The 25,951-nt window shown below is 47.5% G+C and overlaps 1 protein-coding gene across 1 annotated transcript in view; it reads left to right on the top strand.

The window, feature by feature from the left end:
- Positions 1–25,951, top strand: part of COL6A3 (collagen type VI alpha 3 chain) — a 164,080-nt gene that overhangs the window by 106,389 nt on the left and 31,740 nt on the right. The window contains exons 25-39 of the mRNA XM_077313796.1: positions 681–743; positions 7,172–7,234; positions 11,598–11,660; positions 11,956–12,006; positions 12,546–12,581; positions 12,676–12,738; positions 13,426–13,488; positions 14,408–14,440; positions 14,534–14,570; positions 14,681–14,692; positions 15,938–16,431; positions 18,209–18,308; positions 20,478–21,173; positions 23,497–23,590; positions 25,227–25,369. Coding sequence (XP_077169911.1) covers positions 681–743; positions 7,172–7,234; positions 11,598–11,660; positions 11,956–12,006; positions 12,546–12,581; positions 12,676–12,738; positions 13,426–13,488; positions 14,408–14,440; positions 14,534–14,570; positions 14,681–14,692; positions 15,938–16,431; positions 18,209–18,308; positions 20,478–21,173; positions 23,497–23,590; positions 25,227–25,369 — 2,011 coding nt within the window. The remainder of the gene's footprint in view (positions 1–680; positions 744–7,171; positions 7,235–11,597; positions 11,661–11,955; positions 12,007–12,545; positions 12,582–12,675; positions 12,739–13,425; positions 13,489–14,407; positions 14,441–14,533; positions 14,571–14,680; positions 14,693–15,937; positions 16,432–18,208; positions 18,309–20,477; positions 21,174–23,496; positions 23,591–25,226; positions 25,370–25,951) is intronic.

The following is a 25,951-nucleotide window of genomic DNA, read 5'->3' as shown; positions in this document are numbered from 1 at the left end:
CTTTCTGGGCTCCATTTCCTACCATGTACGACGAGCCTCAGCCAGTATGGATTTGTATGACCAGGACCCCTCCCCTTCTCTCCAGGCCCATCAATGGCCATTTTGAGAGGGGGTGGGTGAGTGGACATAACCATATATGGTCCTATCACCCAATCTGTGTGTGTGTGTGTGTGTGTATAAAAACAAAAATTAACTCTGACCCATTTGGTGAAACCATTCTGTGGCCATCAAGAGACCCCACTTCCATTTATTATAGTAGTGGCATCACCCTTCACTAGTCAGTGGATAAGATCCGAACCCCCTTCTATGAGAGCATCTTTTTCCTGGTGGAACACTGAGTGGAAGTGAGCGGGGACTTCCGGAAGGTCATGTTGGAATCAACACTATTCGTCTTTAAGAAGCCACTGGATTTCTGTGTTATATTCTACGAACGAGTAACACGGATACCCTCTTGCGTTCTCGGAACAAACATCTGCACAAAGTTTCTGTATGTTTTGCTTTTGACTGGTTTTCTTGAGGCAGGGGGAAAAAATAAATTCGTTTGACCTCCTTAGCTTGTCTCGTATCACAAGGGGGAAGGTGCAGGGCTGTAATTTTAAGAGCTGTCTCTTGGATGCTTGGTCTTGGTTTCAGCTAAGTGTTATTCTTCTCCCAGTCACGATTGTTGCTGCTTTCCACAGGGATCCCCTGGCCAGGCTGGAACTCCGGGTCTTCGAGGAGAGCAAGGCATCCCTGGACCGAGGGTAATGTTTTTAGTAGTATTATTGTCTGTGCCGCAGACAGTGAGTCTGACTGGTTTGATCCAGTGAAGGGAGTGGAAGCCTCAGGAGCACAGGTGCTGATTGACACACACACAAATCAGCATTTTTTTGTTTATTTAAAATTATTTGGGGGCGGACGAAAACAAGCCGAACCTGAATGGGCTCGAATACCTCGTTCCTGACCACTTTAGGTAGCCAACTCCAGGTTGGGAAATAACCTGGTGATTTTGGGGTGGATGGAGCCTTGAGAGGGAAGGAAGAGTTTGGGGAGGGAGGAGCTCAGCAGGTATGTGATGCTATAGGGCAGGGGTGGCCAAACTGTGGCTCTCCAGGTGCCCATGGTGCTGGCTGGGGCTCATGGGAATTGAAGTCCATGGACATCTAGAGAGTCACCATCTGGCCACCCCTGCTGCAGGAGCTCAGCCGATATGTAGTGCTATAGGGCAGGGGTAGCCAAATTATGGCTCTCCAAGTGCCCATAGTGCTGGCTGGGGCTCATGGGAATTGAAGTCCATGCACATCTGGAGAATCACCATCTGGCTACCCTTCTGCAGGGTCTACCCTCCAGCACCGCTGTTTTCTTCAGGGAAGCTGATCACCACAGTCTGGAGATCAGTTGTAATTCCAGATCTCCAAGTCCCACTTGAAAGTTTAGAAAAAACTAAAGAAGAAACTCTTAGAGCAACGGTTGTCAACGGCCCTCGCACCACGACCCCAACTGCAGCAGCGGGGGCAGCGCGTGCAAATCCATGGGCTGCGTGCGCAGGTGCACATGTGCGTGCGCGCCGGCGCACCACAATCCAGAGATGGCCAGTGACATGACCCTGCCGCTGGCCACTGCCACCACCCGCCTTCGCCTGCTGCCACCCGCTGCCACCTGTTGCCGCCTGCTACCACTGCAGATCACCGCTGCTGCGGGCCGCTGCCGCAGGTTGCTGCCACGGCAGTCACCAACATAGTGACCCCGCGGGAAGGGGCCAGGTGACCCCAAATGGGACCCCAAGGTTGAGAACCACTGTCTTAGAGAATGTATCAGCAGCGCTCAGTAAAAACGCAGTACTGAGAGCAAATATAGGTGTGATTAAGGACAACACAAATATTTAATCATCCAACCGCAATTATCTAACATACATGAATCAATACAATGGTAGCGTGAAGGCCGCAACAATACAGTTACATAAAAGGCCCTCAATAGATCATAATTCCCAGTCCCATATAATAAGGAATTAATATAAGTAGAAGAGAAGCAGTCCAAAGAGAAAAGATGTGCTGACATAGTGAGAACGTGAAGTTTCACAGTAGCGCAGATGCTTGGGGCTTACACTCACATTAAAAATTTATATAGCTCTGTGGTGGAATGGACGCATTCTCCCCAATCCAAATTTGGCGTCCACATGGCGACAGACATCCCAGGAAATAAGTCCGTTTCGCGTGTCTCTTTCCACCCGCCCTAGGGAAGGCACATAGAAATGACATTACCAGAATAATATTACAGCATGCTCCCAAGCCTGATTCATGTCTATTAGATCATGACAACGTTGTTCTTCTGCTTAACACATGAGAATGTACTTTGAATGAGAGTCAGGCCACAGCGAGAGTGGTGACTTTTAATATTTCAAAATGTGGGCCTCATATATTAGACATTCTTATATATAATACATAAGGCCTCTTGTGGCGCAGGGTGGTAAGGCAGCTGACATGCTGTCTGAAGCTCTGACCATGAGGCTGGGAGTTGGATCCCAACAGCCGGCTCAAGGTTGACTCAGCCTTCCGTCCTTCTGAGGTTGGTAAAATGAGTACCCAGCTTGCTGGGGGGTAAACGGTAATGACTGGGGAAGGCACTGGCAAACCACCCCGTAGTGAGTCTGCCATGAAAACGCTGGAGGGCGTCACCCCAAGGGTCAGACATGACCTGGTGCTTGCACAGGGATACCTTTACCTTTTACCTTTATATATAATAATATTATACATATTACTTGGAGCTTACTCCAGATTTTTTAACCACCTAGGAAGCCCTGATGTTATATATTTTTATACTGTACAAGTACATTTAAACTTATTTGACCACTGACCACTTAGGAGTCAAAATGTGTTTGGATTTCATTCCTTATATGTTCCATGTGTTAATGTTGATTCCGCATTTGATGTACCACGGCACTCTAGACAACTGGGATTTTATCAACATTTTAATTTTATTTATTTATTAGTCAGTTTGTACACCGCCCCTCTCGGACTTGCCGTCTCAGTTCAGTGAACCACAATGAAGTTATCTTTAAACACATCCCGCGGCGCCGACTAAATAAAGGAGTAAGGGCCCCGAAGGCGGGCCCTGTCCGGGATGAGGAAGGGTGCCGATAGGCTCCTTCCCCTGGACTGACCAGCGGCGGGCCCAATCGATTGGCCCCTCCGCTGGTCAGTCCACCTGCGCGCGGCTACTGATTGGCTGCTTGCCCGGCCAACCCCCCCCCCCCGAGCTTTCCTTCGCTCCGGCGGCCATTACTTTGCTGGCCGCCGAGAGCGAAGGTAGGCTCCCTGGCCCCCGGCCCCAACAACGGTTCCCAAGACCTTCCCCAAGGCTTGGGGACCGTTTTGAAAGCTGCACGCCGCCTTAAAACGCTCCCCAAGCCCCGGGGCCTGGGGAACGTTTTGCTACATGGGGGGGAGGGGAAGCAAACCCTCCCCTAGGGCCCGCTGTATTTTTTTGACAGCGGGCTCTACTGCTAGTAACATTATAAAACAATAAGAATAAGATCAATTAACATTAAAATCAAGCAGTATATTAAAAACACTATCAAAACCATTATCAGCATCAGCGATTGTTCCTGAGATTGGTGATGATGCTAATCGTTTATTATATAATTAAGCAATATAATTAAGGGTAACTACGGGGTTTTTATTGTGTTTTTATTCTTTTATTGTCTGTAAACCGCCGTGAGCCCAATTGGGAATGGCGGTGTATAAATCCAAAAATAAATAAAATATAAATAACTAATGGTGAATAGGTGAAAGAGGGAGGGGAGGGTTTTAAAATAAAACCATTTTTTTTTTGCAGCTCAACCTTTAGATTCCTAAAAAGGTAAAGGTAAAGGTATCCCCTGTGCAAGCACCGAGTCATGTCTGACCCTTGGGGTGACGCCCTCCAGCGTTTTCATGGCAGACTCAATACGGGGTGGTTTGCCAGTGCCTTCCCCAGTCATGACCGTTTACCCCCCAGCAAGCTGGGTACTCATTTTACCGACCTCGGAAGGATGGAAGGCTGAGTCAACCTTGAGCCGGCTGCTGGGATCGAACTCCCAGCCTCATGGTCAGAGCTTCAGACAGCCTTTCAGCCGCTTACCACTCTGCGCCACAAGAGGCTCTTTGGATTCCTATCTAAGCCTTAATCACCACACCTATATTTACTCCCACCTGAAAGTCAGCAACTCTCCAGCCACCTCAGAAGTATCTCGTAAAGCAGGCGTGGCCAAATTTTGGCTCTCCAGAGATCCATGGACTACAATTCCCATGAGCCCCTGTCAGCATGCTCATGGGAATTGTAGTCCATGGACCTCAGGAGAGCCACAGTTTGGCCACCCCATCCTGAAGGCTGGACTAGGATTCAGTAGTTCTCCTCTCAGTTCTGTATTGGCAGCGATTCTCTTCAAATTCTGGAACAGCAGAGGAAGTCCTAGACACAATCAAAACCGTGAAAGACAAACAAGCCCCAGGCAGAGATGGATTTCCTGCTGAGCTTTGTAAAACATCTGCTTGCCCAGCCCATGAGCAACCTTTTCAACACTATATTAAAAAAAGGGAACTATCCCCCACACATGGAACGAAGCCCATATAGTTGTTGCTCTGGAACCTGGAAATGATTTCCCTTCTTAATCAAGATGCTGAAATCCTTCCCTCATTATTAGCATCTAAGCGGAACGCCATCATCACTTACCGAGTTGAAGAAGGTCAAAATGGCTTTATGCAGCAATGAGGCACGGCTGATGGGAAAACCTTAAACATGGGGAAACCACTTACAATTTTCTCCCTGGATACAGAAAGCGATTGCCTGGAGAACAATAACCTCCTGATTTTGCTTAAGCGTATGAAATTAAGGTTAGGATTCCCCTGAGTGGTCAAAGCCCTCTATTAAAACCTATATTGTTGTTGTTAGGTGTGAAGTCGTATCCGACCCATCGCGACCCCATGGGCAATGATCCTCCAGGCCTTCCTGTCCTCTACCATTCCTCAAAGTTTGCACCAACTGCTTCAGGGACTCCATCCAGCCACCTCATTCTCTGTCGTCCCCTTCTTCCTTTGCCCTCGATCGCTCACAGCATTAGGCTCTTCTCCAGGGAGTCCTTCCTTCTCATGAAGTGGCCAAAGTATTTGAGTTTCATCTTCAGGATCTGGCCTTCTAAGGAGCAGTCAGGGCTGATCTCCTCTAGGACTGACTGGTTTGTTCGCCTTGCAGTCCAAGGGACTCGCAAGAGTCTTCTCCAGCACCAGAGTTCAAAAGCTGGGTATATACCCCGGTAAAAGTTAGTGACCACAAAACATCCAAGTAGACAGAGGCATAAGGCAAGAATTTGTGAACAATAGTATTTCTAGTTTATTATGTCGAAACTAATTAAAAGCCGAACAAAGCATCCTTAAAAAAGCAACATCATCAAATCAATAATAATAATAACCAAACCACAACCCAAGATGGAATAGGGAGTATACACAAGCCCCATACGTTGCCTTCACTTCAAGGTAGAGTTTAGAAAATCTGCAAATCAGATTTTTGCAGAATCTGTGGAACACAGAATCTGCAAGAATCTGGCCGTTGCTGGTGGCCACTGCACCAGGGGCTTTCTGTGGGATGGGCAAGGTGGCAACTGTCCAGGCCTGGCGGTGAGCCCTGCTCATGCTGCCGCTTCCTCCACCCATCAGGAGTGTAAGTGGAGGAAGCATGGGCGGGGCGGCAGCTGGCCAGGCCCATCTGTGAACTCTGCTCGCTTAGCCGCCTCCTTTGCTGTGGCTGCCACTGCTGTGATGGTCACCACCTCTGCCGCGGCGGCCACTGCATCCACTGCTGCCAGCATGGCTGTGACTGCCGCTGCTGGCCACCTCCCTGCCTCTTAAGCCGTGCTCGGAAAGGTGGCAGAATGGACTGTCGTCAGTTCCATTACAACTTCCGTTACACTCCAGCCCTGAGCGCAGCATAAGATGTGGTCCGCATTTTAAAAACTCACTCTTTTAGGGAGACATCTGTCTGACGTGCCCTTAACTGGAATTTTCAGACAGGTTAAAAAAAACAAAATAAATAACTTCAGGATGTTGCAAGAGTCCTGAACACATCAACTCAGATTTGTTATTTACTACGAACTGTGTGCACGGTACTTTTTTGGAGTGGGATGCAGCTCAGGAGTGTAAGAGATTTCAGTTTTACAGTTCACTGCATCTTTGTTTTGGTTAATTCTCAACACAAGGATCAAGGAGCACCAATACATAACAATATGGATATGGAAGATAATCTACAGAACACAATGATGACAGCTGTAGACAAAACAATACATAAAACACTGCCCTTTACTAGATTAGTTACTTGGATGTAAAGAGAAACAGCTTGGTGTAGTGGTTAAGAGCTGCAGCTTTTAACTGGGTGAGCTAGATTCGATTCCCTGCTCCTCCAAATGCAGCCAGCTGGGTGACTTTGGGCTAGTCCCAGTCCTGATCGAGCTGTTTTCACAGACCAGTCCTTCAGAGGACTCTGAGCCCCACCTACCACACAGGATGTCCATTGTGGGGAGAGGAAGGAAAGGGGATTGTAAGCCCCTCTGAGGCTCCTTCAGGTAGTGAAAAGCAGAATATTAAAAAAAAAAAACAATTCTTGTAATATTAAAGAAAATGGAGCTAATCACAGATCTGTAATATGTAATCTGGCCCTCACACTGGGGAAGGCGGGAGCTTTTGAGTGAAAATACATGTTGACAGTTTCACTTCATTCTGACATTCTGCCACAACTCTCAGCTCCGAGCGTTAATGAAAGTCCAAACCCCAAAGCTATAAAAGAACCCAATGCGATTTGATTAAAAATGATTTGATTTTAAAAATGTATTCGGTTCTACTGCTAAGCAGTATTTCTGCAACTTGTGAAACTCATCCAAACTTGGCTCCTTCTTACAGCATTAAAGAAAACATCGCACAGAGCCAGCTGTGGATCAGTAACATGCCGCTCTTTGAGTAAATAACCTGACTCAAAATATTTTGAACCGTTCTCATAACCAAGAACTCGTTTCCAGAACTGCGCTCAAAAGCACTTCTGGCAAGCTTTCTCCCTGCTCCTTCTGTTGCAGATCTCTGCTAATATATATATATAGTAATCTGTAATCTGTGTTTATTTTGAATTGTTTTATTGCCCTATTGCTAAGCTTACAGCCTTGTCTCTACAGGGAGGAGGTGGTCCGCCTGGGGCCGGAGGAGAACGTGGCAGGCTCGGTCCACTCGGTCGAAAGGTTAGTGTCGAAAGATGATATTACTTCCTTGCCGGGTCAAAGTGCTGGAAGCAAATGTTCTTTCCAAGTCTGAGGGGAAAATAGTCATGTGGAAGAATGGCATTGAGGCACCTATCACAAAGACCGTGGAACGTACTTGTCTGGGCCAGTTCCAGGTTGCTGGACCTCAGTGAGGAGTTCACCTCACAATTGAAATAGCAGTCTATTAGCCAGGGACTGGTAGAGCTCCAATTCTAAGGCAGGTTTTCTCAACCAGAGTTTTGTGAAACCCCGGGGTTTCTTGACAGCCCTGGAAGGTTATTCCTAATGGATGGGAGTTAATTAATTCTTAATATATATATATTTAAAAAATGTTAAACATTTATCGGTGATAGGACCATATATGGTCATGTCTACCCACCCATCCCCTCCCAAAATGGCCAGTGATGGGTCTGGAGGGGGTGGAAGGGGCTCCGGGTGGGCATGGCCACAGCTAAGCTTCCCAAAAATCACAATCCTCTCCACCCAATTCCCAGACCCTCCTGGGACCTCTCCCATTCCAAGCTAGGAAAATCTCTGTCCAGAGGTCTCTCTTTTAAATGCCAGCAGAGGCCCCACCATCCCTTATGGAAAATTACTATTGTCTTGGCTATAGGGCCGTTCTGTGAGTCCATTCTGGTGGCGGGTGGGGGGAGAGTCTTGGGGGGGGGGTGCTATTAGCTACTCATCATTAGCATTTGGACAGTTCTCCTCTCAATCCAAACTCCACAGTAAGTTTTTTAACCTGTTTCCTCATGGCTCTCGACATAACGGGCAGTCCAGGGTCTTCTTCGAGGGAGTGTATTTCTCAAGGGGCATTGGTGGATATGTGCCGGGTGGCCAAATACCAAAGCCCTTTCTTTTCTGCCTGTGGCCTGGTCCCGGTCTGAATTAGATTAGAAAATGAGTAACAACGTCTGGTTGGGGTAACCCAGGCATAATACTTTAAAAGTTGGAACGTCTGGTCTGGGCCTAAGCAAAGCTAGAAGCTAGCCACTGCCTGGTGCAGTTCTTAAAGAGCAGTGGCCTGTAATCTAGAGCAGGGGTAGTCAAGCTGTGGCCCTCCAGATGTTCATGGACTACAATTCCCATGAGCCCCTGCCAGCGTTTGCTGGCAGGGGCTCGTGGGAATTGTAGTCCACGAACATCCGGAGGACCCCAGGTTGACTACCCCTGATCTAGAGAACCAGGTTTGATTCCCCACGCCTCCTCCACATGCAGCCAGCTGGGTGACCTCAGGCCAATCATAGGCTCTCTCAGCCCCACCTACCTCATAGGGTGTTTGTTGAGGGGAAAGGAAGGGAAGGCAATTGTAAGCCGCTTTGAGACTCACACATGAGGCCTGCTGGGTGACCTTGGGTCTGTCACCGTTCTCTCAGAGCTCTCTCAGTCCCACTTACCTCATAGGATTTCTGTTGTGGGGAAGGGAAGGCAGTTTTAAGCCGCTTTGAGACTCACGAGGCCTTCTGGGTGACCTTGAACCAGTCACAGTTCTGTCAGGGGTTTCTCAGCTTCAAGTACTTCCCTGGGTGTCTGCTGTGAGGAGAGGAAGGTAGGCATTTGGGACTCCTTCGGGTTGTAAAAAAATGGTACCCCCCCACCCCATCCCCAGTTCTTCTTTCTCTAGTTGGGAAGGTGACAACAGTAACACAGCTGGACTCTGAGCCTGAGCAGACTGTAAATTGCATATTTCTCTTACAAAGTTGTCATTTTTACCCAAATGCATCTGTTAGGTTGAGATGTCATTTCACTACAGTAATAAGTATTCTGTCAAGACAGGCATTTTAATCATGAGTGACCCCAAAAAGATTGACTCCCCTCTAAGCTAGGGATGCATTTTAAGTATGCAGTGCCCAGTAATTCCCTTATTCTAGTGGAGTGACAACGGATCATGTACCCTATTATTATTGATATGTTTATAACAGTTAAGGAATGCACAATTCCCAGGACACTCAGTGGGTGCCAGAAAAGTGGTCCAGTGTTGCAAACAGTACACTAGCTGGCTGACTCTCCGGACTCAGAGCAAAGAGTAAATAACCATCTCACAAAAGTAACCGCAATTAACGTGGGCACTCATTTGCCAGTAAATGCCGTTGGTCGGAAACAGAGTGGGAACAGATGCGGCCTTGGGAACATTCTGCCTGGATCTTCCCACTGCCTTTGGATGCTCAGCCACACAGAGTGGAACCGCCCGTGGATAGGAGAGAGGGTGTAATTCCCCTTCTCCTTCACAGTTGGGCAAATCAGAACTCCCCTCTCCCTGCCCCTGCATGCTGTCATAGCCTTTGAAAGAAAGAAGATTAATACCAGTTTCTCCTTAAGCGGAGGGGGTGAGGAGGCACTGTAATTAATATCTAAAGCAGCCTTTCTCAAATGTTTAACTATTGAGATTCTATTCTTCAGGATTCGAGAAACCCAAAAAGTGGGGCCATCATGCAGAATATGATTGGGAAGCAGAGCTGTGAACACAGCCACCCAGGGCCCCTCTCCTTCCCCTCCTCTTCAGGCCCATCATTGGCCATTGGGGGGGAGGTCAATATGGCCATATATGATCATATCACTCTATATATGTTTACCTGATTTTAAAAGTATACAAACATTAATTAACTGCCACCTACTGGGGAAATCCTTCCAGGGCTGTTGAGAAGTCCCAGGGTTTCCCGAAACCCTGGTCTAAAGACTCACTCTGTGTCTAGTTTTGTTCAGGTAAAGGTAATATTAGAGCCTCTTGTGGCACAGAGTGGTAAGGCAGCTGTCTGAAAGCTTTGCCCATGAGGCTGGGAGTTCAATCCCAGCACCCGACTCAATGTTGACTCAGCCTTCCATCCTTCCGAGGTCGGTAAAATGAGTACCCAGCTTGCTGGGGGGTAAACGGTAATGACTGGGGAAGGCACTGGCAAACCACCCCGTATTGAGTCTGCCATGATAACGCTGGAGAGCGAAACCCCAAGGGTCAGACATGACCCAGTGCTTGCACAGGGGATACCTTTACCTTTTAAAGGTAATATAAATATAAATTGGTCAATGAGCCAATACCATCCACTGGGCCCGGTAAAACCCTCTCCCACCAGATACGCTACCTGACCTCCAGACAAGGCGACCCTACATCCGAACACCTCATCAAGTAACAGTTATATGGCTATGTAGTTAACAGTTTAAGGGTTTGCAGTGTAAACAAGTTGCAAGTTTTACAAATGTACGTGTTAATGAGCTTAATCATTATGTATTGTACCAAAATTAAATGGAATTGCAAACTGTGAATTTATGACATAAACCACCCTGAGCCTCAAGGGAGGGTGGTAGAGAAATGAGATAGATGAGGGAGGGAGACAGATGGAGGGCAGGAGGGAGAAGGAGGGCGGGAGAGGGAGGGAGAGAGGGAGGGAGAGAGGGAGGGAGGGAGGGAAGGAAGAAGGAAAGAAAGAAAGAAAGAAAGAAAGAAAGAAAGAAAGAAAGAAAGAAAGAAAGAAAGAAAGAAAGAAAGAAAGAAAGAAAGAAAGAAAGAAAGAAAGAAAGAAAGAAAGAAAGAAAATCTATTAAAAACTAAAAGCATAAGACAAAATTAACAAACATGAATCTTTGTAACAAGGGGCGAGGTTCAACAATAAACTACTGATCCTGTAATAGCACAGAAAGACCCTAAGCAAGCAAGGTAACTATTCATCGTCCACTCAGGCATCATAGGGTTTTGACTGGGTCTTTTGACACAATTGCATTGTGTCATTTCACTGCTAAAAATAAGAATCTTGTCACAGTTTCAGTTATCTCAGGGTTTTGGTGAGACATTGAAAAGACTACGTTCCAATTCTCTGAACGGCCTTTGCCAAACAACGGGCTAAGACACTAAAAATGCCTCCCGACCTAAAACGGGCAAGGAAAAAACACATGCGCTTAATATTCTGCCTTTTGTAGACCACAAGGACAAACTCTTTGTGCATAAGGGGTTTTATTGAATCTCCCACCTAGAAGGGCGGAAGGCAGTACACTGAACCTTGCCCAGGTAGATGCGCTTCATGAGTCCAGATCAGAGAGGCACAAGAGACAAGACGCTAAGCCCTCTCCGTCTTGTACAATCCCCATGCTCCTTGACTAGGTAAAGGTGATAATTAGCATCTCTACAGTCTTCTGAGAAGTTCAAAATGCCTCTCAAACAATAGATAATCCTTACAACAACTCTGTAAGTTGCCCCGGGCAATGGGCTTGTTTATGGCCATCAAAAGAGTTCCCTGCAGAAGTCTGCTCAACAGCACAGAGACCTCCTTTTCCTTAAGAGTCCAGTCTCAGATGCTAGGCTACTCCCACCTTCCACAGTCAATGCATATGATCTTTTTTCTTTTAATTACAGGGTGAGCCTGGTGATGCTGGTCCGAAGGGGCCCGCTGGTCCTGTTGGGCCGCGAGGAGAAACGGTAAGGATGAGCAAGTAAGGAGGAGGCCAAAGGCCCCTGCCTGAGCAAGAACTAACTAATACTGTCCTGCTGCCATAAACTGGACGTCTCCGTGACTTTATTTCTCAGAGGCCGAGTAACCCAACCCCTCCAGTTCAAAGCAACCCGGAATGGTTGGCGGTCCATTTCACAGAAGTCCCTATTGAGGCTCTTCTGCAGTCTTTTATTCCCAAGGCTCTCCAACCAACCCCTCTTGGCAGAACTTGCACAGAAATTGCATTATGGGTCCCTGCATGACGTCTTTTCCATCTTGCAGGGAGACGATGGGCGTGACGGCGTAGGCAGGCCGGGAGCGAAAGGCAGACGGGTACGTACACTCTCTGGATCGGCACTGGTAGACTCAGGTGAGGGGCCTCCTCCGCTCGAGAACGGAGACTTCCAAGGAATCTCGGCTGCTTTTGCTTAAACGCAGGACTTGAACAGGTTTCCTGCCGCTCAAGGGACTCTTGAAAGACAGCTTGGTGTAGTAGTTAAGAGTGGCGGTCTCTAGTCTGGAGAACCAGGCTTGATTCCCCACTTCTCCTCCACATGCAACCGGCTGGGTGACCTTGTCATCCACAGTTCTCACAGAGCTCAATCAGCCTCACTTACCTCACAGGGAGTCTGTTGTGGGAAGGGAAGGTGGTTGTAAGTCGCTTTGGGCCAGTCACCGTTCTCCTAGTGCTGCTTTTGCAGAGCAGTCCTGTCAGAGCTCTCTCAGCCCCACCTACGCCACAGCTGACGTCTCCAACCTGCCACCTCAGTGTGATTTCCAGTATGCTTTAAGAACTACCCGACACCTTCTGTTGGAAATAGACCTACGGTTTGAAGGTGGCCATCTATAATCTTCTTTGCTTCTTCCCACAGGGAGAACCAGGGTTCCCAGGATATCCAGGGCCAAAGGTACTTAAAGCGATCGGAAGCCTGCATCAGTGCAAGAATGCCAGCCCGGTGGGGTCTGACCCAGAGCATTAACCCTTTGCTTTCTTCTGAATAGGGAGCGCCTGGAGATCGAGGCGGTAGTGGCGATCCTGGCCCCAAGGGAAACCGAGGCCACAGGGTAATGTAGCTTCCCATATTTACGTTGCTGGAAATTAGAATGTAAGCCAGTTTGGTTCCAAGACTTGTGGGCCCCCCACTTCCTCGAGTCCACCCTGCGTGCCCTGCAGGATTCTCCAGGTTCCCCAGGGCCTGCAAAACGGAGCTCTTCCGCCAGGCCTATGGTTGAGGCTGGGGTCGGCGAGGTACATCTACTGCCCCCTGGCTTTTGGAGTGAATATCGTTGGACCTCCTTCTCCACCCCCCTTAATAACAGGGGGTAGGAAGGGGATTTCTCCGCCATATTGGGATGGATTTTAAGTCTTTTAATGGGGGTTTTAATGGGGTTTTGGAACATTGTGACCCGCCGCGAGCCATTTAGGGAGTGGCGGGAAATAAATCTAAAAAATAAATAAATATTATAACATTGCTAATGGCTAGTTTCCTAGCCACATTGGCTGCCCAGCCAGGCATTTTCATAACATTCACAAACTAGAGTCTGTACATTTCACCCTTGGCCACAACTATATGGTGTGAAAGCAAAAGAGGATGCAAAAAGAGAGCTAATCAGGTTCTACTAGTCCATATTTGGATAACTGCATTATTTGGAACCTCTCTGCATAGAGAGGACCAAGCAGGGACCATTCATTTTGGGGAGCAGATATGTACAGCATGAACTAAATGCACTTATTCTTCCACCCCTGTTTAGGGAACCCCAGGAGAGCCGGGCATACGAGGTCAAAAAGGAGAGAGAGGACACGAAGGACCAACTGTAAGTTGATGGTAATACGAGATATTGGAGGGGTAAGAGAGCATCGGTACCGAAGCCCCCACACTCAGGAACTTCTTTTCACATTTAGTTTGCAGTTAAAATTGTGGCTTGCATTTCACGTCCTCTTCACCTTCTAATTTACGTTGACTATACATAACCTAGAGTTGGCTTATAGAATTTGTAAATAGTCATATATATTCTTATTTCTTGCTCTCTCCTGGAATCCTTGTGTGTGTAGATGTGTGTATACACACACACACATACACACAAAAATTCCAGAAGTGATGAAGCAATGAGTGAAGTAACTCTTGCCTGTGGATGTGGAAAGCACAAGGCAGAATGTACTTTTGCTTTGTATATCTCTCAGTAAAATATGCATCCAAGATGGATGGATGCATGGATGGATTGACTGATTTACTGGGTGGGTGGCTGGGTGGGTGGAGACAGACAGGCAGACAGACTGACAGACAGATAGTATCCCAGAAGCCCCCGTTCTCTTTCTGCATGATGTTCTCCATACTCCCATCATTTTCTGTGCTGCTTTGACTCCATTCCTTCCTGCTGGGTGCCCAGAGATGCCTGCCAATGCCCTAATTGTCCTCCGCTAAGAGATGCTGGAACATGTTGAACAATCTCAGCTGGATATCAGGGATGAAAAATTTCACAGTCCAAGTAGTTCAGCAGTGGAATGGGCTGCCTGAGGAGGTGGTGAGCTCCCCCTTGTTGGCAGTCTTCAAGCAGTGGCTGGACAGATACTTATCCTGGATGCTTTAGGCTGATCCTGCCTTGAGCATAGACGCCCCTTATGGTCTCTTCCAATGCTATGATTCTAACTTGTCTAGTTTGTATAAAGCTCGCTTTCTTAAACACATAACCTATAATCCAATTTCCTTTTTTTTTTTTTAATCTTCACTTTCAGGGACATAAGGGGGACAGAGGAGAATCCAGAGATGTAAGTCAGCTATTCATTTACTGTGCCAAGTGGTTTGCCTTTTTTTGTGCTTGATTTTTTTTGGTCATTTTCTTCCTCTCTTTTCCCTTCAAGCAATGCGCCCTTGTCCGCAACATCAAAGATAAATGCCGTAAGTCCTTGATTTTGCTTGTTTGTTCACAATGTTTACGATGTTCTCTTTTCTGAATGGATTGTGAAGTAATTGGTTTTTCTTCCCTTCTCTTTTGTTGTCCTTCACAGCTTGCTGCTATGGTAAGTCCAGAGCCAACTGCTCCAGAACTGGCTTTTTCCCTTTCTGCTTGTGGTCCCCTTCAAAGGACACACACTGATTGATCACAGTTGTAGAATTTCAGCTTTGCCACGCTAGAATCCAAATATGCTTGAATTTTTTAAAAAATATTCCCACTACCAGCTTGGTGTGCCCAGATCGAGAGCCAACTTGGTATAGCGGTAACTGGAGAGCCAGGTTCGATTCCTCCTCCACATGCAGCCAACTGGGTGACCATGGGCCAGTCACAGTCAACCTCACAGGGTGTCTGTTGTGGGAAGAGAAAGGGAAGAGCTAAGGGCCCTGCGGGAGTTACCAGCTTTCCGCAGGGCCTGCAAGACAGAGCTCTTCCGCCAGGCGTATGGTTGAGGCCAGGGCAGTTCTCCCGTTAATCCATCTGAGGATCCCCTCCAACATTGAGATCTCCAACATCGAGATCATTTGTTAGATCTACTGGATTGACTCCCACCCTCTTCTGAATATTATTTCCCACCAGGCTGAACATGGGGGAAGTTGGGTAATTGCGATTAGAATTGTGACCACTGCCGCTTATATATGTTATATATGTTGTATGATGTAATTTGTAATTTGGGGTTTTATGGGGATTTTATTGTGTTTTTAACTGTTTTATGCAGTAAACCGCCCTGAGACCTAATTGGAGAATGGCGGTCTAAAATATAATAATAATAATTAATAATTAATAATTAATAATTAATAATTAAATAATTAATATAATAATAATAATAATAATAATAATAATAATAATAATAATAATAATAATAATAATAATAATAATAATAATAATGTGATTATAAGCCACTTTGAGGCTCATAAGGCCTGCTGGGTGACTGTGGGCCAGTCACAGTTCTTTCAGAACCCTTTCAGCCTCACCTGCCTCATAGGACGTCTGTTGTGGGGAGAGGCTGGATAGGCAATTGTAAGCTGCTGTGAGATTATTAGACCTGTTGGGTGACCTTGGGCCAGTCCCAGTTCTTTCTGAGCTCTCTCAGCTCCACCTACCTCACCGGGTAGGGAGAGGAAGCGAAGGCGATCGTAAGCTGCTTTGAGACTCCTTTGGGTAGTGAAAAGCAGAGTATAAATACCAGCTCCTCTTCTTCCGAATTCTCTATGTGAAAAACAAAGGAGCTGAGGAGAAAAGGTGTGAATCCTGTCATAAATCTTCCAAATGTGAATGTACAAGAGAACAGCTCCTCTTCTCCCACCTGCAGGCCCGAGGGAGTGCCCCATTTACCCGACCGAATTGGCCTTTGCTATCGACACTTCTTCTGGCGTAAGTGCCGACGTTTTCAACAGGATGAGGCAAGCGGTGCTGTCGATCGTTAACGACCTCACCATCGCCGAGAGCAACTGTCCCCGGGGCGCCCGTGTTGCTCTGGTCACGTACAACAATGAGGTCACTACGGAGATCCGCTTTGCTGACTCCCGCAAGAAGGCCAATCTCCGGAAGCAGATCGAGGCCCTCCGAGCCATACAGACGACCAAACAGCGCAGCCTGGAGACGGCCATGTCCTTCGTGGCCAGGAATACCTTCAAACGGGCCCGCAGCGGCTTCCTCATGAGGAAGGTGGCGGTCTTCTTCAGCAACGGGCCCACAAGAGCCTCCCCGCAACTCAACGAAGCCATGCTGAAGCTCTATGACGCGGGGGTCGTGCCCGTGTTCCTCACGAGCAGAGATGACCGGGCCCTTTCCAATGCACTGCAGGTTCATATTCTTTTGTTGGTTTTTCGTTTCAGAAATATTTGGTCTAGGCTGGGGCTTATCCAGCTGTTTAGTGGCCTCCCTTCCTGTGTAAATTGTCTTGAAGGCGGTTTTCTTATTTCCTCTTTGAGGGGAACGCAGGTCCGGTCAGATGGAAATCTCATTTTACTTGGCGGAGCTTATTCCTTGAAAAGTGAGCCTCTTGCGGCGCAGAGTGGTAAGCGGCTGAAAGGCTGTCTGAAAGCTCTGCCCATGAGGCTGGGAGTTCGATCCCAGCAGCCTGCTCAAGGTTGACTCAGCCTTCCATCCTTCCGAGGTCGGTAAAATGAGTACCCAGCTTGCTGGGGGGTAAATGGTCATGACTGGGGAAGGCACTGGCAAACCACCCCGTATTGAGTCTGCCATGAAAATGCTGGAGGGCGTCACCCCAAGGGTCAGACATGACCCGGTGCTCGCACAGGGGATACCTTTACCTTTACCTTATTCGTTGAAAGAGAGCCTCTTGTGGTGCAGGGTGGTAAGGCAGCCGACAAGCTGTCTGAAGCTCTGACCATGAGGCAATGTGCATTCGTTGCTATGCATACACATTGCCATGTAAGGTAAAGCCCCCTCCCCCTAAAAACCACAAACACGGCCAGCCAGTGGAGGGCATGGCAAGGGAGACAGATTCCACGTCCCCCCCATAAGTTCAACCTCCATTATCTGTGATGTTTTTTTTACTAAGTGCTTCCTTCCCTTCCTCCTTTCCGTTGTCAGACCCCTGTCCCTTCTTCTCTCTTCCTCCCTCCCGCTGGTCTGCCCACCTGCCTCTCAGCCATTCCCTTGCACAATTGCCTAGGACTCCTGCCCTCCCTCTCCCTCCTCAAGCACTTCCTAAGCAGGGCGCTGTCTCTGTGCCACCCGTGCCCTCCGCTTCCTATAAGGCGCCATTCCTGGCGACCACCCTCAGCAGCCACTGCGGGAAAAGTGCCGCCACCAGAGCACAAGGGAATGACTGAGCAGTAGGTGGGTGGTCCAGCTGGGGGGAGGGAAGAGAGGAGGAGAAGGGACGGGGGGTCTGATGACCGAGAGGAGGAAGGGAAGGAGGCACTTAATAAAAAACCACTACATTGAAACCTGATGGAGTTTGAACTGACGGGGGGGGGGAATCTGCTTCCCTCGCTGGGAAGGATATGGAGGGGAAGAGCAGACAAAGCTGCTGAGTCTATGGCTCCTTTCCCCACCCCAATACATTCTTTGCCCTGGTTGCACGCTGGCTGCTCACCAGCGGCTCCAACTTTCCATGATTTACCGCATCGCAGTTTAAAAATGGCCGAATCGCAACATAAACTTGGAACGTTGTCAGCGTCACTTGGAAGGGGCTCAATAAGCCAACAGCGTCAGGAGTCTGTGACACAAAAAATTCCTTGTGCGGAAAAGGTTTTAAAATCCTCTGGCTACATGGCTGTCTTCATAGACCATGAAACGTGATTGAGACCTGTCTTATCTCTCGCACCTTTGTATTCTCCAGGGAGCTCTGAGTGGCATGGGTTTTATCCTCGCATCATCCCCTCAAGGCCCACCTAGAGTTTATCGAGCAGAAAAGCAGGCTCGTTACAAGTCGTAAAAGAACACATGGAAACCTACCATCTGGTCTTTAGCTGTTTCTACCATCTACTGTTTAGTCTGCAGGCCTATCCAAAATCCATAAACACCATGTTTAGAGGAGCTGAACATAGCTATTTGCCTCCTTGGAATAGTAACAGGTGACCATGCCATTTTTCCCTTTTGTCCGAACCAGACCAACAACTCTCTAGGCGGCCAGGTGATCACGTTCTCTGGAGGCGCAGATCAGATCAACCAAACTATCAGAAGAGTAATAACGTGCCATATCTGCCTGGGTAAGACGTTGGACTCATTTCCTCTGTAGGTCTATGAACTGCTTCTGTGGCTGCACAGTTGTTATCCAGATCTGCAACTGATATTATGAGTTTGCTTTAGCTGCCTGATGCATGGAGCTTTTTATCCCTTTGATCCTTGGCAAATTGGGCGGAGGAAAGAGCAGGCTCACTTTTCTTCAGCCCTCGGGAGCTACGCTGCAGAGCAACTTAGGAGCCAGTCTCGTGGGCAACTCTTCCTTTGCCGCTGCAATACAACCCTTCCCCCCCCCCCCATGGTGGGACTGGGGTCAGACATCCCTAAGGTTAGTGTGGGACCCTTAGCTGTACAGGAACTCTGAAATCCCACTGTGATCAGCTCTGTCCGTTGGCCTTTGTGACGTGAAAAGCTATTTATGAGAAGCTGACAGTGGTCAAAAATGTTTCCATCACACAGCACATTCAGGGCCGTGAAAGGGGGGTCTTGTCCATTGCTGGAAAGAGCCAGTTTGGTGTAGTGGTTAGGAGTGCTGACTTCTAATCTGGCATGCCAGGTTCGATTCTGCGCTCCCCCACATGCAGCCAGCTGGGTGGCCTTGGGCTCAACACAGCACTGATAAAGCTGTTCTGACCGAGCAGTGATATCGGCTCTCTCAGCCTCACCTCCCTCACAGGGTGTCTGTTGTGGGGATAGGAAGGGGAAGGCAACTATAAGCCGCTTTGAGACTCCTTCGGGTAGGGAAAAGCGGCATATAAGAACCAACTCTTCTTCTTATGGTGTGCCAGAGTACAGGCCCCTGAACAGAGGCCATGTTAGAGGGCCATCAGCTGCCTTGCCCCTTTTCCATTCCCAGCAGAAGAATCACAGAATCATAGAGTTGGAAGGGGCCATACAGGCCATCTAGTCCAACCCCCTGCTCAACACAGGATCAGCCCAAAGCATCCTAAAGCAATCCAAGAAAAGTGTGTATCCAACCTTTGCTTGAAGACTGCCAGTGAGAAGACTGCCAGAAAGAACCTACCGTAGGCTATAATCAACAATTAAACAATTTAACCATGAATAAAGGTGGAAATACAGTTTATCTTATCTCTTCTTTTAATAGTAATCAAACAACCAAAAGATTTGTACCGTTTTCAATGTAGCATTTTCATCAGTGGCTTTTTCCTGAATATAAAAAAATACAATTAGTACGTTTTTGTCAGTAATTATTACATAAGTACAAAAGAGAGCATATTTTCCTTACAACTTGGTTGCCCCAATTTCAAGCACCACATACATCCTATTGATTGTTTGATTACTATCAAAAGAAGAGATAAGATAAACTGTATTTCCACCTTTATCCATTGTTAAATTGTTTAATTGTTGGTTACAGCCTAGGATAGGTTCTTTCTTCTGCTGTTATATTCATTTCGAACCGTCCTCTTTTCCCATTCCCATCAGTGTGTCAAAACCCTGACTGAAGGATTGACATATGTCTTATTCGATGTTTCGTGCTGTAACTTTTTATTGCCTCTGTCCTACAGTCTGTTCAGGCTCCCTTGCTTGCTATGTTTAGCCCCCAGAGTTGTGTTCAATAGCGGTGATATGGGGAGGCTCCTTGGACCGATTACGTGTAAATCCTTAGTCTACACTGTACCCACTTTTGCCGGTAGTTTCTACACGTATGCTCTTAAGGACTAGGAAGAAATGCTGTTTGTTGTCATGCTTAAAGAGCGGTGGACTCTAATCTGGAGAACCATGTTTGATATCTTACTCTTCCTCCACAATCAGCCGGCTGGATGACCTTGGGCTAGTCAGTTCTCTCAGAGCGCTCTCAGCCCCACCTCCCTCACAGGGAGTCTGTTCTGGGGAGAGGAAAGGGAAGGCGAATGTAAGCCGCTTTGAGACTCCTTCAGGTAGTGAATGGCAGGATACAAAAAAACCCAGCTTTTCTTCTTCTCTTTTTTCTCTTGGTTCCCCAGAAGCCACCTAATATCATAGAATCATAGAGTTGGAAGGGGCCATACAGGCCATCTAGTCCAACCCCCTGCTCAACGCAGGATCAGCCCAAAGCATCCTAAAGCACCAAGAAAAGTGTGTATCAGATCCTGGGCCACTTGGGGAAATGCATACCTTTTGTCCTCTTTCTATGGCTATGTCAAAAGTCAGAAATTATGCATCATCCTAACACAACAGTGTTATGCTTCTTCCAGATGTCTGTGATCCTGATTCCAGCTGTGGCCCACGAAGGCCCGCCTTCGGCAGAGACAGGCGGGCCGCCCCGACCGATGCCGACATCGACATGGCTTTCATCCTGGACAGCTCGGAGAGCACCACTCCCCTGCAGTTCCGAGAGATGAAGAAGTACATCGCCTACCTAGTCAGCCAGTTGGAGACGAGCTCCAACCCGAAGGCCTCCTTGCACCACGCCCGGGTCGCCGTGGTCCAGCACGCCCCTTACGAACACGCCTCCAACGCGAGCGCCTCCCCCGTCAAAGTCGAGGTGTCCCTGACCGACTACAGCTCCAAAGACAGGCTGATCGATTTCATTGGCAACCGGATGGTGCAACTGCAGGGCACCCGGGCCCCGGCGAGTGCCGTCGAACAGACCGTAAGGCACATTTTTGAGCTGGCGCCCAACCCCCGGGACCTCAAAGTCATTGTGTTGATGATAACAGGAGAGGTGAAAAACCCGGAGCTGGAGCGCCTTCAGAGAGTGGTCGTGGAGGCGAAATGCAAAGGGTACTTCTTTGTCATCCTCGGCATCGGCAGGGAGGTGAACGTCCGGAGCATCTACGGCTTGGCCAGCGAGCCCAATGACGTCTTCTTCAAGTACGCAGACAAGCCGTCTGAGCTCCACGAAGAGGCCCTGCTGCGCTTCGGAAACCTCTTGCCGTCTTTCATCAGCAGTAAGTGCGGGGAGGGAATCCACCATTTCCGGGTGGTGAAAGGGAACCTTCACATTCAGAGGCAGTCAACTGTGCCTGGAGGCCACATCAGGGCAAGGCCTCGGCCTCTGTGCCCTGTTATTGGCCTTCCAGAGGAACTGGTTGCCAGCCAGAGCAGAGTTTGAGACCAGTGGCATCTTCGAGACCAGTGAAGTTCAGGTTACGAACCTAGATTCAACCCCAAGGGATGCACAAAACAAGCCAATGCATCTCTTAAAGAGTACCCACTGGCTGTTGATTAAAGTCCACAGAGAGCATTAGTGAGGAGTCTGTGCAGTAGGCAGGCATTGCTAAAAAAGGTATCTAAGGTACAACTAGGATTCATATAGGCAATTCCCCATTCCCACCTTCACACACAAATAGCGTGCCAAAATCCATTCCCACCGCAGCGAGGCTTTTATCATCGGAGAGAGAACCGGACTAAGAATTTGCACCCAGGTGCCAATTAGGGAGCCTCTTCTCAGAACCCCCCCCCCCAAAAAAAAATTTCAAGAAGATTGGACTAGTGGTTCCAATTCTAGGGGCTTCCATTATATCCAATGATGAGAAAAAAATAGCGTCTATTTTTTCTCATCCTTGGATATAATGGAGGTACGATGGGGGCACCCTCTTTGGGAGACACTTGAATTGGACCCCCTGGTCCAATCTTTTTGAAACTTGGTGAGGAGTCAGAGAAGAGGGCCCTGAAGCTACCCTGAAGCTTTGGAGCCTCTAACTTAACCCCCCCCCCCAAGCTACGGAGACTTTGTAAACCTTAAGTTCCCCATTAACGTCATTGGCGCCATTGTCTTTAATGGCCGAAGCTGGATTTGAAGCATCTGCTTTGGATGTCCTTTTAATGGTCTGAAGCGGATTCTTCCGAACCAGAAGGGGTCCAGATTTTTTTGTTAGTGCGCACATCTATTGCCAGTAAGCCAGTGAGGTCACTGAGCACTGTAGGCACAACACAGGAAGGACACAGATAGCAACCCAGAGAATGTAGCAGCAACTGGGAGCCAAAGGGGAGGGGGATACACAGCCCTGGAGTACCAGGGATGCCAGAATAATGACCCCGGAAAGATCAGGCATGTAGGACATCAAAATATACTACTAACAATTGGGTTAGTACATGACAGTTTAATTCTGCATGCACACACAATCTTATATCGGGAATTAAACTTTTTGGTCTTAGTTCTTTAGATTGGTTGTCACATTTATATCATGCGCTTGTATCATTATGCTTGCTGGTGAAGGCTCAACGCCTGGAGTGTTTAGCATCTGGAAACTCAGTGCTTAAAGTTGCCACAAATGTTGTGATCCTAGAATCCAACAACAAGGTGAAAGTTCTTAAAAGTGTTCCAGGGTTTCTCTCCCCCCCACACCACGTAATTGTTGTCAAACTTGTCCTAAATCCATCTGTGTAAACAGAAATGGTGTGTATTTAGGCTCAGGGCTTTTAAATGCCTAATCCCTCCCACAGTCAACCGTTTCCGCTTCTGTCTTGAAGATGTAAGCTAAAAACGCTCCCCTCTTTGTACTTGTTAATTTTATCAGAATTCTTTCTTCCTTCCTTTTGAGCGTCAGCAAATTGACGCTAATGAGCTCTTAGGCATCCAGTTCTGGAGCATAGCTTGTAGACTGAAAGGGGGCGGGGAGTTCTCTATGTTGTACCATACCACCTTCACAAACTACCATGGAAACCTGGGGATTTAGTTGTGTTTAATCTCTTGCCAAAGTGGAAATGCACTTAGGTGTTGGAGTCAGAAATTTGCTGAGCTAAGAGGTTTTTCAGTTCTGGAGATGTATACTGATTTACTGCTGAGATGGGCACTGCTAGCGATAGGATTGCCAGTCTCCAAATGGGGCCTGGAGATCCCCTGGAATTGCAGCTCATCTCTAGACTAAAGAAATCAGTTCCCCTGGGAGAAATGGCTGCTTTGGAGGGAGAACTCTATGGCATTACACGCCACGGAGGTCCCTTCCTGCCCTAAATCCCGCCCACTCCCAGCTCCATGCCTAATTTCCCAACCCAGAGCTGGCAGCCCTAGCTGGTGAGCTTAATGAGGTGCCCCTAAAATGCCCGCTCAGCCGCTACAGATCACAGCAAAAGCATCCTAAATGGTCAGTGCCCCTGGTGCCCAAAATCCTATCTGATCAGGTAAAGAGAGTACAAACGTCATACACAGCTATATGAAATATGAAAGCTACCAGACGTGCCAAAAATTTTTTCAGAAAATTATTGTTAGTTTCTCTGTAACATGTTTTGGTAAACGACAGTTTAAAAACAAAATACTTCTTTTTTTAGGTGAGAATGCTTTCTACCTGTCTCCAGATGTCAGGAAACAATGCGATTGGTTCCAGGGTGACCAGCCAGTTAAAAAAATTGTCCAGAGACCAGTGTAAGTGGAATGGGATTTCAGGGGGTGGAGGGGAGGAATAGTTGCTTTGTTCCCAAGTTCAGGTGAAATGCATGCGTTACCTGTCTGTGACAGAGAGAACGTCATCTAGGGTCATGGTGGCGTTATTACTGTGGCAACAAATATGAATTTACATTTGTCTAATTTTCTTGGTGGGAAGAAAATTAAGGCACCTACATGAAGAGAAGCCCCATCTTCCAGCAGCTGTTAGTTTACGGTAGGGTTTCCTAGCCAGGGGTCTGCAGGAGCTCCAGAAGAGAACTGTGGCCTTTCGCTTCCTTCTGTAATGGACTCAGCTACATGCTAGGGAATTCCCCACTTCTATTGTTCCCCCTTCCAAGCATGAGTGAGTTCTCTTGTGGTTTCTGGGCTTTGGAGGGGGTGGAGCCTGCACACTTAGCCCCGCCTTAAACCGCTCCTCTTGAGTTGCTCCTCTTCTCCCTGCACTTGATGTTCTGCTGGGTATGTGGCTCAACCTCTTGCAGTATCCATTTTGCGACTGCACCCACCCCTAGATGTGGGCACGAGCCGGAACATAGCAGTTCATACCTTTCTTTTCGATTAGATTTATTGACATATGGCTCCAGGCCAGCTCCAGGACTCACACAACTTCCAAAACCATAATCATGGCAATCTACAAATGTCCAACAATAAAAACATTTATAAATCAAACATTTAAAACATTGTAAAGCTATAAAAACATGTCAAGATTACCTAGGGCAAATTTGTAATAACATAGTTTTATCGTACTTTATCGTACTTCGTACTATGGCACAATATTTGGCTGTTTGGCGACCTCAGTATTTCCCCCAGAGTGGAGGCTCTTAACTTTCCTTTCCTCAGAGTCACAGCAGTTCATGTTGGTTTATGTTTTATGGGCAAGCCACAAACCGAATCACAAAATGTACCAGGAAGTTTGTTTGCAAACCAGTTTGTGGCTCATGGCCCTGCAAATCCCATTGATAGAGACTGCAATCCGTTTTTGGGCAGAAAACAGCTGAGCAGCAGGGAGAAGCCCACACCACTCAGGTGTTTGGGGCTGTTGTGTGCAGTTCCTTTAAACCTTAAAGGGATTACACAAGGCAGCCCAGAAACAGCTGAGCAGCAGGAGCTCCCCCTGGTCTCGCCACTCAACTGTTCTTGCAGCTTGGGGTGGGGCAGAAAATGTGTTTAAATGGGGGTCCCTTTAATCCCCTTCTTTCTGCTCTGCTCATGAACCACCATGAACTGCTTTAAAAATTTCTGATGATATGCCCATCATGAACTTTGGTTCGCAAACTACAATGCGGGCAATATTTGTGACACATTCTGCTTTGTGGTTCAGTTTGTGCCCATCCCTTCCCCCCCCCCCACTCTGTCATAATTCCAAACATACCCACAGACTCAAAAAGGGTTGTGGACCCCTGTCTATCAATTTCCCCTCTGCCGCTCCATTGAATAGGAGATGGGGAGCACCAACTTTGAGGGGAGTTGCCCACACGGCAACCTAGACCTGATTATAGTGAACAAAGCCCCCCTAAGTAGTTACTGTTTATGGCGGCAGCAAGTAAGCTACAAGCAATTTGATGACCTGCAAAGCCTTATATTCATATCCATAATTTTTTGTTTGTTCAAACAGAAACATTCCAAACAATGTTACTGCTGCCCCCACTACAACAAAACCAACAACAAAGCCAACAACAAAAGCTACAACAACAAAAGCTACAACAACAAAACCAACAACAATACCAACAACAACAACAACAACAGAAAAACTGGAAGGTATGTACAATTTTCTGTCTTAATGCATTTTCTTAGGATATTGAATAGGAAAAGTTTTGAAGCTGTCGTCAGGAGGCTAAGGAAGAACAAGACAAGACGGAAGTAATGCTGGCCTTCTGGGGAGACTGAATCCGGGACGGACCAGGTTCGGCAGGGAAAATCTTCCTCCGCCTAGACCTGGGAAGCGGCAGGGCTAAATGCCCCGTTGCAAAGAACCGGTGGCCACCCAGTGTGGCCATCTCCAGCCAGAATGGGTCTAGGTTAGTCAGTTTTGCCATTATTGCAAACTCCTTCAGCTTCTCCAGCCATGAATCCAGGTCTGGCGGATCTTGTCTCTTCCATCTTGAGGCGACTAGTGGCCTGGCTGCAGTTGAGACATAAAAGAAAAATACTCTTGCAAATAACAGGAAAAATACCCAACAACATAGTTTTGGGGTCTAATGGAAACTTCACATTTCAAATTCTCTTTAATTTCCCATGCATTTTAATCTGAAACGCTCTGACTATTTTGCAAGACCGCCACATGTAAAAAAAGGAACCCAAAGTCTCATAGCATTTCCAACAAATTCCATCCAATCCATT

The sequence above is a fragment of the Paroedura picta genome, chromosome 1 (assembly GCF_049243985.1).
Source record: "Paroedura picta isolate Pp20150507F chromosome 1, Ppicta_v3.0, whole genome shotgun sequence".
NCBI classification, from domain to species: Eukaryota; Metazoa; Chordata; class Lepidosauria; order Squamata; family Gekkonidae; genus Paroedura; species Paroedura picta.
The sequence above is the reverse complement of the archived record's forward strand: the minus strand, read 5'-3'. Positions and strand labels throughout refer to the sequence as shown.